General features: G+C 42.7%; 1 protein-coding gene across 1 annotated transcript in view; it reads right to left on the bottom strand.

Annotated features, from left to right (window-relative positions):
* Nucleotides 1-7,363, bottom strand: part of clybl (citrate lyase beta like) — a 55,491-nt gene extending 48,128 nt beyond the window's left edge. Inside the window, exon 1 of the mRNA XM_061792786.1 lies at nt 7,318-7,363. Within this exon, the coding sequence (XP_061648770.1) occupies nt 7,318-7,361 (44 nt within the window). The 5' untranslated portion in view covers nt 7,362-7,363. The remainder of the gene's footprint in view (nt 1-7,317) is intronic.
* Between the last annotated feature and the right edge of the window lie 8,451 nt (nt 7,364-15,814).

Consider the following 15,814-nt stretch of genomic DNA (forward strand, 5'->3'; position numbering starts at 1 on the left):
GATAATAACTGCTTTTTTAAACGAGTCTATTTTCCTCGGGAAAATAATGTTCGAATCTAAAAAAATAAAAAATAAAAATAAATGAATAATGTACATTTCATCTTAAAACGGTCAACACATTTTCCCATTTAACTGAAACTTAAGGTCAAAATTCCAACTGAGTTTACACATCTCGCATCTGTAAAGAGCAAAAACGTTTGTGTTATCCTTAAACCCAAAGAACATCCCCCTGCTTCTTCATTGAATACTAAACTCCAAAACATGTATTCCCTATTAGCCAAGAACAAAATTCTTTTGTTGCATTGTTCACACATTCCTCCCCGGTTGTGTTTATACAGATGTGCGCACCGAGGGTCCGAAAAGTCTTTCTTTTTTTTTTTTTTTTTTTTTTTCCCTTCCTTTTAACCCCTCGGCGGCTGAAGATGTGCTGTTGATCAAAGGCTTCTGTGCTGGAGTTGAGACACTTGCTTTGGTTGTTTTGGTTGCCTCTGGGGGATACGGGCTAACAGATCCATCTGTTGGCCGCATGGATCCACCTTTCGCCGGGACAAGTGTAACGTGGGGCCCCTTCCCGCTCGCTGTCCAGCAGCCCCGCCCCGCCCCTCCCCTCCCTCCAGCACGTTTACTCAGCTGGCCCCCCCATACCAGTCGCCACAGTTTGTTTTTGCATAGCAACATGTGTTAACTTAATGCTCTGTAACTCATTTCAAAGGCGAGCTTAGCTGGGTCAACAACAGGTAATAGAGGCATTTATTGATGCATTGCCTTGAAAACTGTGGCGTTAAAAAAGAGGCTCGGCGGGTGAGACATACGCAAATGAATAAAGAATGGTTACATTTGACTATGATGCAACAGCGAACCCCATTTTCTGAGGGAAATACATTCAAGGCCCACCCACAATAGGTGGAAATGTGTGGCATGAAGCGATCATATACTGTCATTTATAATTTAGAAATCTATTTTTTTTTATACACTTTTATTCCTCCCACACACTTTCAAACACATTTAAATGTATGTATTAATACACACTTTCTAAAGTAATACTTAGCAGCTGTTTTCTCTCGCTTGCTCACACAGCTCTCCGAATAAGAGGCAAAGTGTGCTTGCTTCAAGTTTATTTGTCCCAGTTGGAGTTTACTCTTTAAACTGACACATAAAAACAAAAGAGAACTAAACATTGTATATTTAAACACCAAAATGTTTAACCAAACATATATAATTTCCTCTAAAAAAAAAGACCGCTTGCCTAATGCTAACATATAATGCGAAACGTCTAACAAAGGGCTAAGAAAAATTAGTATAGATGTTACGGTTATTATAAACCTTCAAACAACTGCTACTTTAACACACATGGAGCAGCAACACAAACGAACAGTAAAACAACAATACTACTTACAGGCATACACATACATTCTGTCTACTCAGTAGGAAAAAATGACTATTATTGGAGCTCAGTTGGAGACCTTCTTTGCCTCGTTTTCTTGCTCGTAATTACGCTGCATCTGTCCCAGTAAATCTCAGCGCGGGGAAACACTAAGCGATACCTCTGAAGTCAAACACAATCGGTTCCCATCGGAAATAACGGCAATGGAAATAATCCGTGCCTGGGTCAAACTGTCTCCATCATAAAAATATTACTTGAGTAACAGTTCAACATAATTGACAGTTTTAAAACAAGTTAATCCATTGTTCATATCGGCGAAGGGATCCGCACATATCTTTTGGCGAATTTGCATACTGGGACGCAGGAGTTTTGCTTCGTCATAACAAAGTTCTTCTTTTTTTCCTTGCCTCCGTCACCTACTTCTTGCTCATGTGGGCTTCAGTTGGTCTTTTAATGAGTGAGGAGGGTGCTTTGTGACCTGCTCCATGACCTCAGACAACTTCTGCTGTGATTTGGCACGATATAATAATACAAAACTGAATTGAAGTGAATTCATGATATGCTCAAATTTTGTGTGGCTGTCATGCGCAACTAAGGCGGCGCAAAGAAAAATAACACGGCAGAAACTAAACTCTGGTCTGGCATGAGATGCGAATGTCTCGTGTGACGTTTGAACCGTGAGAAATCCAAAAGTTTCTGTCAAATTCCGGATCGTACGACCTCATCTTCCACCGTGCAAGGGAATAAAAAAAGGGTAAAGGTGGTGGCCAAAACAATCGGCACGTTGAGGAAATACAGCATCTTCAAGTCAACAAATATTGAAATAATACATTCAAATCTCAAGATTGAGCACAGGGTGAAGTGGCTGAAGAAGTTGGTTACACAGTCCCACTGGCTGTTTTCCCGCCTGATTGGATTATGGCCACACACACGCGCACACTCACGCTCACACACTTGGAGCTCTCGGTTACCAGCGCCAATCAATGAGGAAATGAGGTGTCAACACGCGGGTGTTTATTCAAACAGCCATTTATTTTTCTAGCGGAAGCCAAAGCCAGCTCCAGCACAGACGACACCAGATGAGTGAGGGGATTTTCAGCGAGGATTTCCCCCTCCCCGCTATACAAATAAATCCCACGCAAATGAATGTGATTGTAGTATTAGACGCATTCAAGGGTATACAGTTGGGTATACTCGGGACGTTACAGGGCTAGGACAAAATATGGATATCGTGATACATCAAATTGTTATATTTCGTGGTACAGATTACGAGTGGCTGCCATTTCCACTCTTGGGAACTCCATTGGAACCTCCAAAGTCAAACTCCTTGAAGCTGGAAAATATGGAGGCACCAATTTATTTATAGGCAAAAATATGCCTTACCTATTTTAAACATTTTGGACAGTGCAAACGCTTGAAGTGAGCATACGTCACGAGCAAAGATCTAGACGGTCACTTGTTAAAGTGTTTTGTGTTGTGTTTTACTTACATGAATTTTCAGCCGTAAATTCTTTGCTGGTTCCATGTTATACTTGTATGACATACTTTGGAGAAGGTTTTGTGGGTAAAAAAATAATTAGTGTAAATAAAAGTGTGTTTTTGTATCCACTTAATTAAATTATTGATTTTTTTGTGTGTGTAATTTGGAGCAATTCTTCAGTTACATACGTATTATAGATCCTTTGTTCCCCAACATATACAGGTGCAGCTCAATAAATTACAAATTACAATTGTGAAAAACTTCTCTCATTTCAAAAACTTAGTCATATTCTTTGGATTTACCACACAGAATAAAGTAGACTTATCTGATTTGATTTTTGTACAATTTTGATCATTATGGCTTGCAGCTAAATTAAATTTTAACGTTGCAGGAAATTTAAATATCCCTGCTTGTAAGAAAGGACAATACATATGATTTTTAATTTTAAAAAACTAGATGAGAATTGGCCTTCTTGAAAGTATTTTGCCATGTGTTTCGTAAATCTGTATGAGTTTCATTTTTCAAACTGAACTTTAAAATTTGGTGAAATGCAGCTGTAGATAATCAATACGTAATCACTGTACAGTGGACCCCCGCTATTGGCGGGGGGATAGGGATCAGGCTGGCAATAGCGAAAAGTCGTGGATAATTGACATCCATTATAATTACATTGGGGGGGGGGTTTATTTTTTGAATTCTTTTTTTTTACACCCCAAAACATTTTTTAATAAGTGGGGATAAAAAGCCAATAAGCAATTTTGTTGTTGGTTCCACCTCATAAAATAAAACATTTTTTTTTGGAATGCGGGTTTCCACTGCACTGCGATATTACTGGTGGTTAAAATATTGCAATAATACTGGATCATCAGTGACTCTGTGGAGCCCACTTGGGAAGTAGCATCAAAAAATGTCCCGCACAGTCGTGGCCACTTTAAAACTACGGCGGCAGATAAAAAAGTCCCATCGCAATTTATGCCGAACGCCACCATGGAAAAAGATTCTAGCAACCGCGTGTGCCGCTTCACGTCTCTTAACTGAAAACATTATAGGGGCGCATAACACTTGGGCTTTTTATAAGCATGGCTATATAGCCCAAGCAGGCCCCCAGAGGGGAAACTGCCCATTAACTTATAAGGTCCAGGCCTCGGCTCTCTTAATTGACAAGCTCCAGGCTACTTTCATCACTTGTCGACTTCATAGCGGCACCCGACGCTTCCTCCCAGGATGCCGTTGCATCTTTGGCGCGAGGGTGTTGGTGACAAAGAGCAGTCTGCCGCCAGTGTCGAGGCCGAGCGCGGGCGGCTCTAGGCTGTCCATAAAACAAAACAACAAGCGCGCACATTCCTCTTCGCGGTCTCGGCCGTCTGAGCATTTAACCTTGTAGACGCCGCTTCCCTCGAGTCGCAACGGATCCAATTAGCAACACATGACCCTTTGTTGAGGCTGTAAATTCTACCTATTACATTTATTACCTCCGCCAAGTGTTAAACGCAAGGGCGAGAGGCATTCTGATGCGTTATTAGTAAGCAAGATTATGCAAACACGACACAACCCATTGTATTTTGGTGAGGACACAAATAATAGTGTGGCTACCCAAAAATTGATTTGTCTAATTATGTCAGTTATTTGGAATTGGATGTTGAACAATTGCAATTGACACAAAATGGCGTGCACTACACGGCTGCAGCCAGCAGAGGCGCTGCTGAGTCATTCTCAACTAGTTTGCGGTGTAAGTCTAAGCAAGAATAGGATATTGAGCTCCATTCACACTACAGCATAACAACATGACTCCGCTCAACACGGAAACAGGAGTTGTGCCGATCAGTGGGGCCGTTGCATTTTCAACATTTTCTTACAAAGCATTTCATTGTTCGCCAAAACAGATTTCGAGGGGAAAGGGATCATTCTTGAAATAAAAATGCAAAAAACAATCTGCTTTGTATTTTCTCGTGTCTAAAAAAATAAAAAAGAGCATTCATAAATTGTTTATGACAATAGGCGATCAGACATTTAGTCTACTCCTCCCAGATTGGAGAGGTTATTTGCACCTTTTTCACAGTTACAGTCTACTTGCATCGGGACCAACTGATGAGCTGATGTGGAAGCGGATGGCCTCTCACGTCGTGATTCGTCCAACAAACAAGTCGGACAGGAGCGTTGGGCCTTGGTGGAGGTCTATGCAATGCTTAACAACTTTGTTCATTTCTACTCAGTTGCTCGAGAGGTTCTGCGTTACAATCTCAGCTGCGATTGGCTCGAGCTCACCCGCGACCTAATTAAATTCTGTAAAGAAATGGATGGATAACAGCAAAGCTTTGTAGTTTTACTTGCATTATACATATGCCTGAATATTATCAAAATCCATCTGTCACTTAATACAAAAAATGCATTTATTAACACTAGGGATAAGCCTGCATAACTATTTTATTGACTACATTATTGTTACGCAGGTGCTGTTAAAAGCAAAATATATCGGCACAAAAGAAAGGGAACGTTGAATAGAAATTCAGTATTTTTCGTCAGGGGACGTTTCAGTTTTCATGAAGGCCTCCAAGGCCCTTATTAAACATGAAAAAAAATCTATTCAATATTCTTACCATAAGAGCATTTGTGATTTACTTTTGGGGGGACTTTATTTGTTTTTAAATTTGCATGGCGGCCCAGGTCAAACGATCTCATGGGCCAGCACAAATGATCAAATGCTGCGACTCCAACCACCTGCACCCAAACGCCACCAAGACCAGGGAAATGGTGCTGAACTTTAGGAGGCCCAGACCTCACCCCTGAAAGGGTTTGCATTAACGTCGACAGTGTGGAGATTGTACAGATGTCCTAACATCTGGGTGTGCAGCTGGATGAAAAGGCTGGACTGAACTACCAAGATTGACGAAACGTGCTGAAAAGGACAGCGCCACCTGTAGTTCCTCAGAAGACTCTTTATCATGTTCTACCAGTCTGTGGTGACTACCGCCCTCATGTAGGCACTTGTGTGCTGGGGCAGCAGCGTGAGGAAAAGGGAAGCTTGTCGCCTGGAGAAACTGAGGAGGAAAGCGGGCTGCGTCATGGGCACAGAGTTGGACAGCCTGGCAACTGTGGCAGAAAGGAGGGCACCGAACAAGCTTCCCGCACAAAACGCCGCATCCGCAGATTGCAGATTGAGGAAACCCTTCCTGTGCCGTGCCATGCGGGAACGCTACTATCACGTAACCCTCAACGGCTTGCGCACGAATTGACATCACCTTATTTTACCGGACCTTTAGACCACACTGAAATTGTGCCTGTTATTTAAAATGTCTGTCCATCCATCCATTTTCTGAGCCGCTTCTCCTCACTCGGGTCGCGGGCGTGCTGGAGCCTAGCCCAGCTATCATCGGGCACCCTGAACTGGTTGCCAGCCAATCGCAAAACAATCAAATAAGGGGAAAAAAATATATAAATTTTTCATGTCTTGCTCAGGACATTGAGTTGTCTTAGAAGCCATTTTGCCTCTCATCCGAGAAGGCTTCTCTCGGCTGCGGGAGGCCAAACGTCTTCGAAAACAACCAGAACAGTCCGGCTGTGATCGATTCAATGCCCTGGAGGAATGAGAATATTACAGGCATTTGTCATCTCTCTACGATATTTGGCAATATTTGACATACCTTAAATACTATTGAGGTTGTAGTGGTCTCATTGTCTTTTTGTTAATTCAGTCTGTGTAAAACAACGAAAAAAGCAAAAATACATACTCAAGTCTAGTGGCAAGCTAAGATCTATTCTCAGTATTTTCTAGAATAATTTACAGTATATTCAAGCCTATTGACAGTATGTAGTAACATATTACTTTATATAGCACTTTTTACAGAGAGGACACACATTGCTCCACATAATTTGAGAATGCAATCATATATAAAACACAGAATCACAATGTTTTAGTGAATACAAGAAAGAGAAAAAAAAATCTAATCAAATCCAAAAAAACCCTAATCAAAACAAATGAGCTTTAACAGAATACTCGGCTGTTGCACGTGCTTTGCGAAATTGCTGAAAAGGAAGTGCACTCCACAATGCACTGCAAGGCTCCATCGCCTTGCAAGCTTCATTTCATGCGAGGCTGGTGACACCTGACAGGACAAGAAAATGACCGCACAGCCGCCATTCGGGAGCCTGACTGACCATTGAGCTTACATTTTGCACTCCATTCAGCAGCATAGCCATATTACTAGCAAAAGCAAAGGGACAAACGATCAGTTATTAGGCTAAAAACAACAACACAACAACCGTATTAAATGTCAACTGGCACAAAATGCGCGCTCTTGGTCTTTCACATAACAGGGAAAACAAACGAATGAAGCCTTCCGAGCAGTGATTTGACTCCTTGAGGCTGCCGACAGGGCTAGCAAAATGTGCCCTACGGTCAGCCGAACAAGCTCCAGCAAAGGCGTCCAAAAAAAAAGCATAAAATACGACTTACTGTTGCAGAAGTCGTCGGATAGTCCTTCTGACGGGCGCCGCCATTTTCGTGTGACGTACAAAAAGAGCTGCTGTTGATTGGCTAGTTAAGTAAATTCTGGTCCTTTGTGATTGGTCGCGGTGGTAGAGGAGGCGGGTACTGAGCGCGTACCAGTTCATTGGCCCTGACGGGAGGAGGGAGGGGCGGTGGGGGGGCCTGTGCCACGTTTGCGCGTGTGTGGGAGGGGGCAACGTTTGTGCTCAAAGGCAACGTTCGAGTTCCACAATGAACACGTGAGCCAGCTCAAAAGTCGGTAAAATGCACAAAAATAATAATGCATTCAACTCTTTAAGTATAGTTAGGATTTGTATAAACCCATGATATCATAAAATAAAAAAAATGTTAAATGTATCATGTAAAATTCTTTACTTTTCGAATATCTTTATTTTGGTTACATTTAATCCCAGTGATTCTCCAAGTGTGTTAAAAGTACCACTACTCTAGTGGTATGTGAGAATCACTGAATTAAATGTTGAAAGTTCAGAGTTTGGAGTCTTAAACTTTTTTTTTGTTAATTGAAATGCATTGCAGTACATTTGGTATGCACAGTACTGTTTACAGAAAATTATTTCGGTAATATTTTTACTTGACTTTTATGTGCAATACATTTCAGTTGAATCATTGTTTAAGTAGAGTATTTTTTAAATTTCTTATATTTAAACACTGTTAATGTGCAAACTGTGCATAATGTTAGAGTCGCCTTAAAATGAAACAAAAATACTTTTTGCGGAATAAAACCATGCCTCATTTGTGATTGCTAGTAATCACAGTGGCACTTTTTTTTACGGAGATGGAAATGATTTTGCTAATAAAAACAGCAGCACCTAGCAAAGCACATGTACAGTTTCTTGGATGAAATGAAGTGTGGTGACTTAGCACATGTAAACACGTTCTCTGTGCAGTATTGTGGAGATTGCGTCATTAACATCAATTAGTGTTCCAGCAGTCTGACGTGTGTGCTTCGTTAGCTGCCAATTTCCCAAAATGGGCCTATCAGCAAGCCAATCTCAATTTTGCCAAATTGTTTTGTGATACAATGCATGAGAACAAGTAGGTGGTCGCTTCGCCACAGTTCCTTCCAACAACTTGGAAGTCAACCGGCGTCACGAAACGTTTGAAAAGTTTTGAGGTTCCACTATATCGTATTTGTGTGACACATAAACATCCTAATGATCACGCACGTGCACACATAGACCCCAAGTGGTACTCAAGCACCTGCCCTTTTGCCCTGGATGAAAAAGTGCCCTTTTTGCTGTAGCCCATTTTTCTTCAATCATCTATAATAAACAAACAAACAAATACATAAATAAATACCACATCTGCCTCACAGTTGTGAGGTTGCGGGTTAAAATCCCAGCTTCGCCTGTGTAGAGTTTGCATACTGTCCCCGTGCCTGCGGCGGTTTTCTATAAGTGGGTGTGTGCACTTGTGCAACCATGTTATCTCAGTTGTTTATTTTTACTTCCCCTCCCTACTTTTTTCATTGAGTTGTATAGGTTAGCTTGCAGGTTAACTAATAGTGGAAAATCCAATTCAAATGATTTTTCTTGGTCTCTTTTTTGTAATCACAAAAACCTGCTGCTTGAGCAAGGGTGTGTCGACGTTTTTATATCCGCTCCCTTCACCTCCTTCCTTAATAGTTGTATTATTGACTGTGTTGTTTGTGTTCACATAAATAAATACATACGTTAAATATCGACTACTGTCTTTATTATTTATTATTTAGTCATTTTGGAGACGGGTGCCTATTTTTGTGTGTGTGCCCCCCAAAATGTCTGCGCACGTGCCTGCAAATGATGGACATTATGATTAAGCAGCTGCCTCATTGGTCGTCCGATTCTGGTTCTGTGATGCATTCAAGACCTCTTTGCGTCACTGCTGTTTGTGTTTACACCGGCTGGCTCAGCGGGACGGGAAGGCGCGGAGACAGAATGAAGCTTGTGACCTCGAGAGAGAGAGCGAGGAGACGCGTGACCCCCCCGGGAGTCCCACCTCACAGCGGTGGCGAATTACCAGGCCCGCCATCAGCCCCGGTCCGAGCGCGCCGCCCAAAATGGCACGCAATATCTGCTGTGATTAAGTCAGCAGGGAGTTTCCTCCAAATGTCAACATTGGCCGAAAAGCCATCGTGTGATTTTGAAAGTGAACGTCGTGCTCCCACATGTATTGTACTGACAACAAGAAATAGAGTAACTTAGTAATTACGCTCGTTAAATGTTCAACAATTATGTGACAAGCATTCACACTGGTGCTCTCCAATCATCGACAGTGGACCCTCGCGTACTCGCGGTTCAGCACCTGCGTATTCATCTATCGAGGATTTAAAAAAAAAAAAAGAAAAAAAGTATGTATTGCAATTTATATCAAGTGAAAGTGGACTTTGAAACAAAAACAAAAGGACAATGATGGAGAAATGCGGTGAGAAACTGGGCGGGACCCAAGTCACGGAAACATGGGCGCACGCAACATTGTGGGGTGATCAGATGGAACGCTCGTCATTAAAAGATGTCGTCTCCACATAATGTAAAAACGAGGCCTGAACGAAATAGACAAAAGTCCATATGTCGATATTCATGCCGGATATCTCGATACGATGCAATACAGCTATGGGTTCATTGAAAACTAAGCTTTTTCAGAAAAACTAATGATACAAAAGGATGTGGAAAGTGCAGTTTTATTGATAAGTCAGTCAGTAACATTAACATAATTAAGTACAACTCAAACATGTTACCCTGCTTTAACAATAAATAATTATATTATGCTGTAACTGTTTGAAGGAACACATTTCTCTTTTTGTAATGTTCTCGCTGTTAATGCAGTCAAATTTTAAATAGTGAAGTAGTGGAATACATATTTACACTTAGGTTTCACAATTTTCATCATATGTGTGTACTTGGATGTTGTCAAGCTTCACGTCCACAATCTCATGATGATGTATCAATTGATTTAAAAAAAAAATAAAAAATGGAATCGCCGGTAAACGTGTGCCAACGTGACAGCTGGAACAGCTTATCGAAAATGAACATCAGCCAAAAAAAAACATTTCCATATTTCAATTGCGAGACCTGAAACAGAACTATGTTCATAATTTCATATGAACCGTGGCTCGAAAGCAAAGCGTGGCGTGTCTCTGTCACCCAAATGTACGCCTGCAGTCAGCGATCGCTGCCGACAGCCTCTCAAAATATCGCCACCCTCACCTTTATTCTTGCCCGGTTCCTGTCTTTGTGGCACTCTGCTTCGTCCATGACAATGGCGGCATGTTTTTGTGGTTCAATAAAAAAATAATGCAGTACAGTATATTGCATATTGAGCCTCAAAACCCGATAGCGGTTTGCATTTCTCCTGTTGCAGTGTGTTGTTAGGTGTATGGTGTTCAATTGCTTAGTGTGCAGGTGTGAGTCGCCAACTGTCATTTTTTTGCCGATGGGCCACGTGAGTCACGCTCGGCCGCATCGCTGTGCGCGGCGGACCTTAGACGGATGAAAATATTTGAACACTTGCTCTATGCTGAACACATGATTTATACAATAAACACGTTGATTTTCGAGCACGTACAAAAATAGTTTCCCAGCAAATTTGCAAAACAAAAGGGAGCTCATGTGCACATCCGTTCTCATGGAATAGAAGCAGCCATGCTTTTAGAAAATTCCATCTTTGTGCTCCTTGGAAACAGCTTCTTTATCCCTCCACCCCTCACCTTCTTCTTCCGCTGATCGAACACAAATGTTGTGTGCTAATCCAGTGTTGATAGAATTTGGCACACTTTCTTTGGATCACAGCGAGATGCTCAACTTCCATTCTCCTCCCCCCCAAGGAACCTCCTGAGCCCACGAAAGCGGCCGACACTGGGTCGCACCGCAGCAACTTGGAGGGCGGGGGCGGTGGGTTTCTCTTGTGTTGTCCCAAAAAAAAAGGAAAAAAAGAAGAGAAGAAAATCATCTTTTTTGGAGTCAAGTAATAGCCTTTGCCACCTGCAAACGCACACGCACAGGAGAGCGGTAAGGAAGCTCATTGAAGACATTTCTTTCTAAATGTTGCATTCACCTAATGACCCCCTGTAAAGGTAGTAAAATATAAAACAACAATGTTAAAGGGACGTGCTTTTTTTGAGGGGGGGAGCGGAGGGGGGCAATGCTCAGAAGTCTGCCTTCATTAAAAGCCGTGCCAAAGCTGTAGTCAGCGATTAAATAATAAAAAAAAAAGGAATATGAAAGGGTAATTCACGGATGGCGAGTCGCTGCCTCGCCCTGGCATTTATAATCATAAACAAAAGCTTTTCGTTTTCCAATTTAAATTCCTCATTATACTGTGACTTCTGCCAAATGCGTTTTCATTGAAAAATAATAATAAAAGAAAGAGTGTAATTGATTAGATTTGCATGCTTTTGATTTGAATGTGCTTTTTAGCCAGTTAGCTCCTGAGGCACGTTATTAGCATCATATAAAACAAAGCAACATATCAAGCTGAATGTTTTTTCTCTCCTTCTCCGCCGATAAAATAATTGACTTTCAATTGGCGCCTTTGAAAGAAACTTCTGTGAGGGCACCTCAAAAAGAAAAACGGTGCAATAGACTTCACAGGCCGAGAGTGTAAGATGGACATCAATGATGGCTGTATTAACCCATGGCTAAATCCCATCACACAAATGTCAGTGTCTCCGTTATGAAACCGTGACATTTAGATCCAAGGTCTCCATTGTGGTTCTTTTTAAACAGGCGAGATGGCGTTTGTCCATTCTGCGTTGCATCTGTCACACAACCTGCACTCCAAGCGCCACAAAAGTCGCAAGACCACCATGTAACCCATCTGTAGAATACACCAAGTAGCTTACCCATGTATTTCTTTCTCGGAAATAAACATTTTGGTAACATCTGAATTGTTTATTTTTTTTTAACAAAGTCATAGAAAACGCAAAACCCAGGAGTGAAGTTAGTCCTTGAGAATCTGAAATGTATTTTGCTTGCTTGACGTCACACACGAAGACGGTTTGAACTCAAAGTTTTGTTCGACATTTGAGGAACAGCTCCCCAGATCATTTGAGTTTAACAGTTACCATCCATGCCGTTGTACCTGACGCTTGTGCTGGTTTCATTTTCATATGGCTCACGAGAAAATACATGTAAATAGAGGTTTCCAAAAAATACATGGGCACCAAATCTGAATTGGTCACTTCGAGGTTTCGAGTTGAAATTCAGCCAAGTGCCCCATTCCCATACACTGTCCAAACACCATACACACACAGCAGCTGTAGTACATCCTTTCTGATCACGGCTATTAGCGCAATGTAGCGCAAGGAGCCCGATGTGACGCGACCCGACCGCTCGGCAGTCTCGTGCGATGAGGACGTCTACGTTTAAGGATGGGACAGTATGTCACAGCGGCCTCATGTAACTAGCGCAACACCTACGAGCCACTTGGCCCAGCGTCACGAGATGTTTAATTATCGTCTCCTTACGTTAGCGTGACATATCTCGACGGTTGCCTCGGGCGCCATTTTGGAGTGGGGGGGGGGGGTTAGTGGATGAGAGAAGGGGGCCCGGAACAGTCGGGTGAGGAATAACGGCGTCCCATCACCAGATCTCCTTCTTCTTCCCGGACAAGGAACCAGAAATGATATCATGACAATTTTTCACGCTCTTGGGCCGAGTGATGTTTTACCGACTCATTTGCTATGATACCTTGTTACGGATCCAGCTGTGAATCAGTGACGTGTCGTGGGCTAGAAGCCGGCCTCCCGCTGGGCCTGGCCAATGACCTGGAAGGCAATAGGGGATGCCAGCGCCTGCAGCATGTGCTGCACTGACAAAGCAGCAGGGCACCGTCAAAAAGCCTCTCGTACAAACTTTGGAGATCACTCCGCTTTTAACAGATGAGTAAGCAGCGCTCTCGACTTACACTTTCCGATACAGTATAAGGTTTGCCGATTCCCTTCACGAGTCGGCGATGGTGCGGGATGCCGGGCGTAAGTAGCGTGGAGGAAGATCTGGGCTCGAAGGATGCGGATGACAAGTGGCGGGGTCACTGCGCAGGTTAAGCAACGATTCAGTTGAGTGTAAAGCAAGTTCCGCGTGCTTGGAAAAGACCAGCGCACCAGCAATACAGATTAGAGAGCACAATAGCCATACAGTATGTCTGTGAAGACAAACAGCTTTCACAATGTTCACTCTGTACTTGCAGAGTTGAGTCAAGCGACCGCTGTAACTTAACCAAAGCTTCTGTGACACAACATGGTTCCAGGGACCCGATTGATGTTTTCCCCAAAGTGGTTCAGTTCAGCTAAACGTCATCGATCATGTGTGGATGAAAATCTCTTCAAGAACTGGGTATATGCCAACGCGACTAAGCGGGAAGATCGGGTTCTGTATACATTATCTATGCAACGCGCACGTCTACCCAAAACGAGACACCAGCAATAAACAAGACTGCAGCAAAGTGCATAAAGCATTAAACCACAAAAATGACGGCCTAGCCTAAGAGTACCTGCAAGGGGAAGAGTCAGTCCAGGCCAAACTAATCAATATCACGTTTAACACAATGTTGTTGTTGTTTGTTGTCTCTTGCCACTTCTGTTTTGGTAGTGACATTTTTCACCAGCATCAGTTCTTTTCTGGATTTTAGATATCTAACAAGGAAGACCTTAAAGTAGATGTACAGTAGGTATCTTAAGAAAAAGAATTAAACATAATAGAGTACTTGCATCATTTTAGTATACTGTATAATAATACAAGAGAGTATTGAAGAGACTTGAATTATTGGCCACAAACATGACAGTATTTGTTTTGCTAAGCAATCTTTTTGAAGGCAGTTATGGTCAAGTGGCTTCTGGCACTTTACTTCTCAACCAATCTTGGTCGAGTAGCTTTTAGCTTTTAGTTGACTCCTCAACCAGTCTGGGTCTATGACTTTCTTCTGGTCTACTTCTGGACCAGTCTTATTGGCTTTTTGTAGTCTTCTTCCAAACTAATTGTAGTCTAGTGTTTTTTCTTCTTCTTCTTCTTCTTCTTTGTATACATCTGAACAAATTTTGGTTAATGGGCTTTTTGTAGTCTACTTCTGAACCAATTGCAGTCTCCGGACTTCTTGTCGTCTAATCCCAAAGCAGTCTTGGTCCGCCGGCTTCTTGCAGGCTACTCGGGAACAAATCTTGACTTGCGAGCTTCTTGCAGTCTCTTTCGGAAACACTGTTGATCAACCGGCCTGCTTATGTCGTCTACCTCGCATTTGCTTCACTGATTGCATTAGCTACGTAAGCACGCTAGCTCGACTACAATAATTGCTATACTGTTTTCAGTTAAATTAACATGTTTACCTCCATCGAAAAGGTTGTTTTTCACTCTGAGAAAACCAATAATTTCATCTCGAATTCCCAACAAGCAACACATTTTTATTTTTTTTATTCTTCCAGAGGAATTCGTCAAGGGCTGTTGCGGCTTTCCAGATGAGAGACTTCATGCAATCCCCGAGCCCTTGATGACTTCTACATTACTGGAATGATGCGGCCGGGACTGATGGGGCTGAGAGTGTCAGGAGGCATTAGCCCCCGCGGCCCGAAGCTGGTGGACAGAACCAGTCTGCGGCCCCCTGACCCGGCCCACCACAAAGCTACTGACCCAGCAATCATGAGCAAAACAGAGAGAGATGAGAAGGAGAGTGACAGATTTGGGGAGAAAAACAAGACGCTTATGTGAATATTCACTTTGAGGGAAATATCCAGGGGGAATAGTGACTTTCCCCCCCCCCCCTGAATCGCAGGAAAGTTGCTCCTCCTGTTCAGTTCACCCTCTCACTTCATTTCACTGAATTAATGAGCAGACCCAGAATATTCCGGCTTTCGGTGACCGCTATTTTGTTGATGGATAGCTTTCCTCTCGGTTGTATAACCCTGAGAATTATGTTCAAAATGTCATCTGAGTAAGTAGGAGTTTAAAAGGCCAATTTGGAGTAGCAGAATGTCTAGTTCAGCACCATTAAGCTGTGTACACGAGGTTCACTTTGGGACAAAGTGATATGTGTAGTGTAACGTCACTGTCGGCCCCCCCTCGTTGAAGGCGCGGCCTTCGGTGGGCACATGAAAGCTTCAGGCTACATCATAACGGGTGCAGCATTATTGCGTTCAAAGGAGTTTCAAACGTTATTTAATAATGAAATACTCGTGTGCTGCTGCGTATCTCGTTCAACCCAGCTCTTTCACAAAACGGCGCAAGTTCATTCATAACTCATAACGGCAGTGGATTTATTCGCCTTTCTCCCTTGCGGCGCGCCACCGACACGGTAACCGCAACGAAATCGCCGCCGCTGTGAAAAGTGCTCACAAGTGACTAGCTAGCAGCGGCGTAGCAGCACTCGGTGACCCGTGAATTACGCAAACAAATGATCTCAGGACTAAATGTTCCTGACACTCGATTCGTCTGGTACACTGCAGCGCGTGCAGAGCTGAAGACAGCGACGCTATGAA

The sequence above is a fragment of the Phyllopteryx taeniolatus genome, chromosome 12 (genome assembly GCF_024500385.1).
Source record: "Phyllopteryx taeniolatus isolate TA_2022b chromosome 12, UOR_Ptae_1.2, whole genome shotgun sequence".
Lineage (NCBI taxonomy): Eukaryota > Metazoa > Chordata > Actinopteri > Syngnathiformes > Syngnathidae > Phyllopteryx > Phyllopteryx taeniolatus.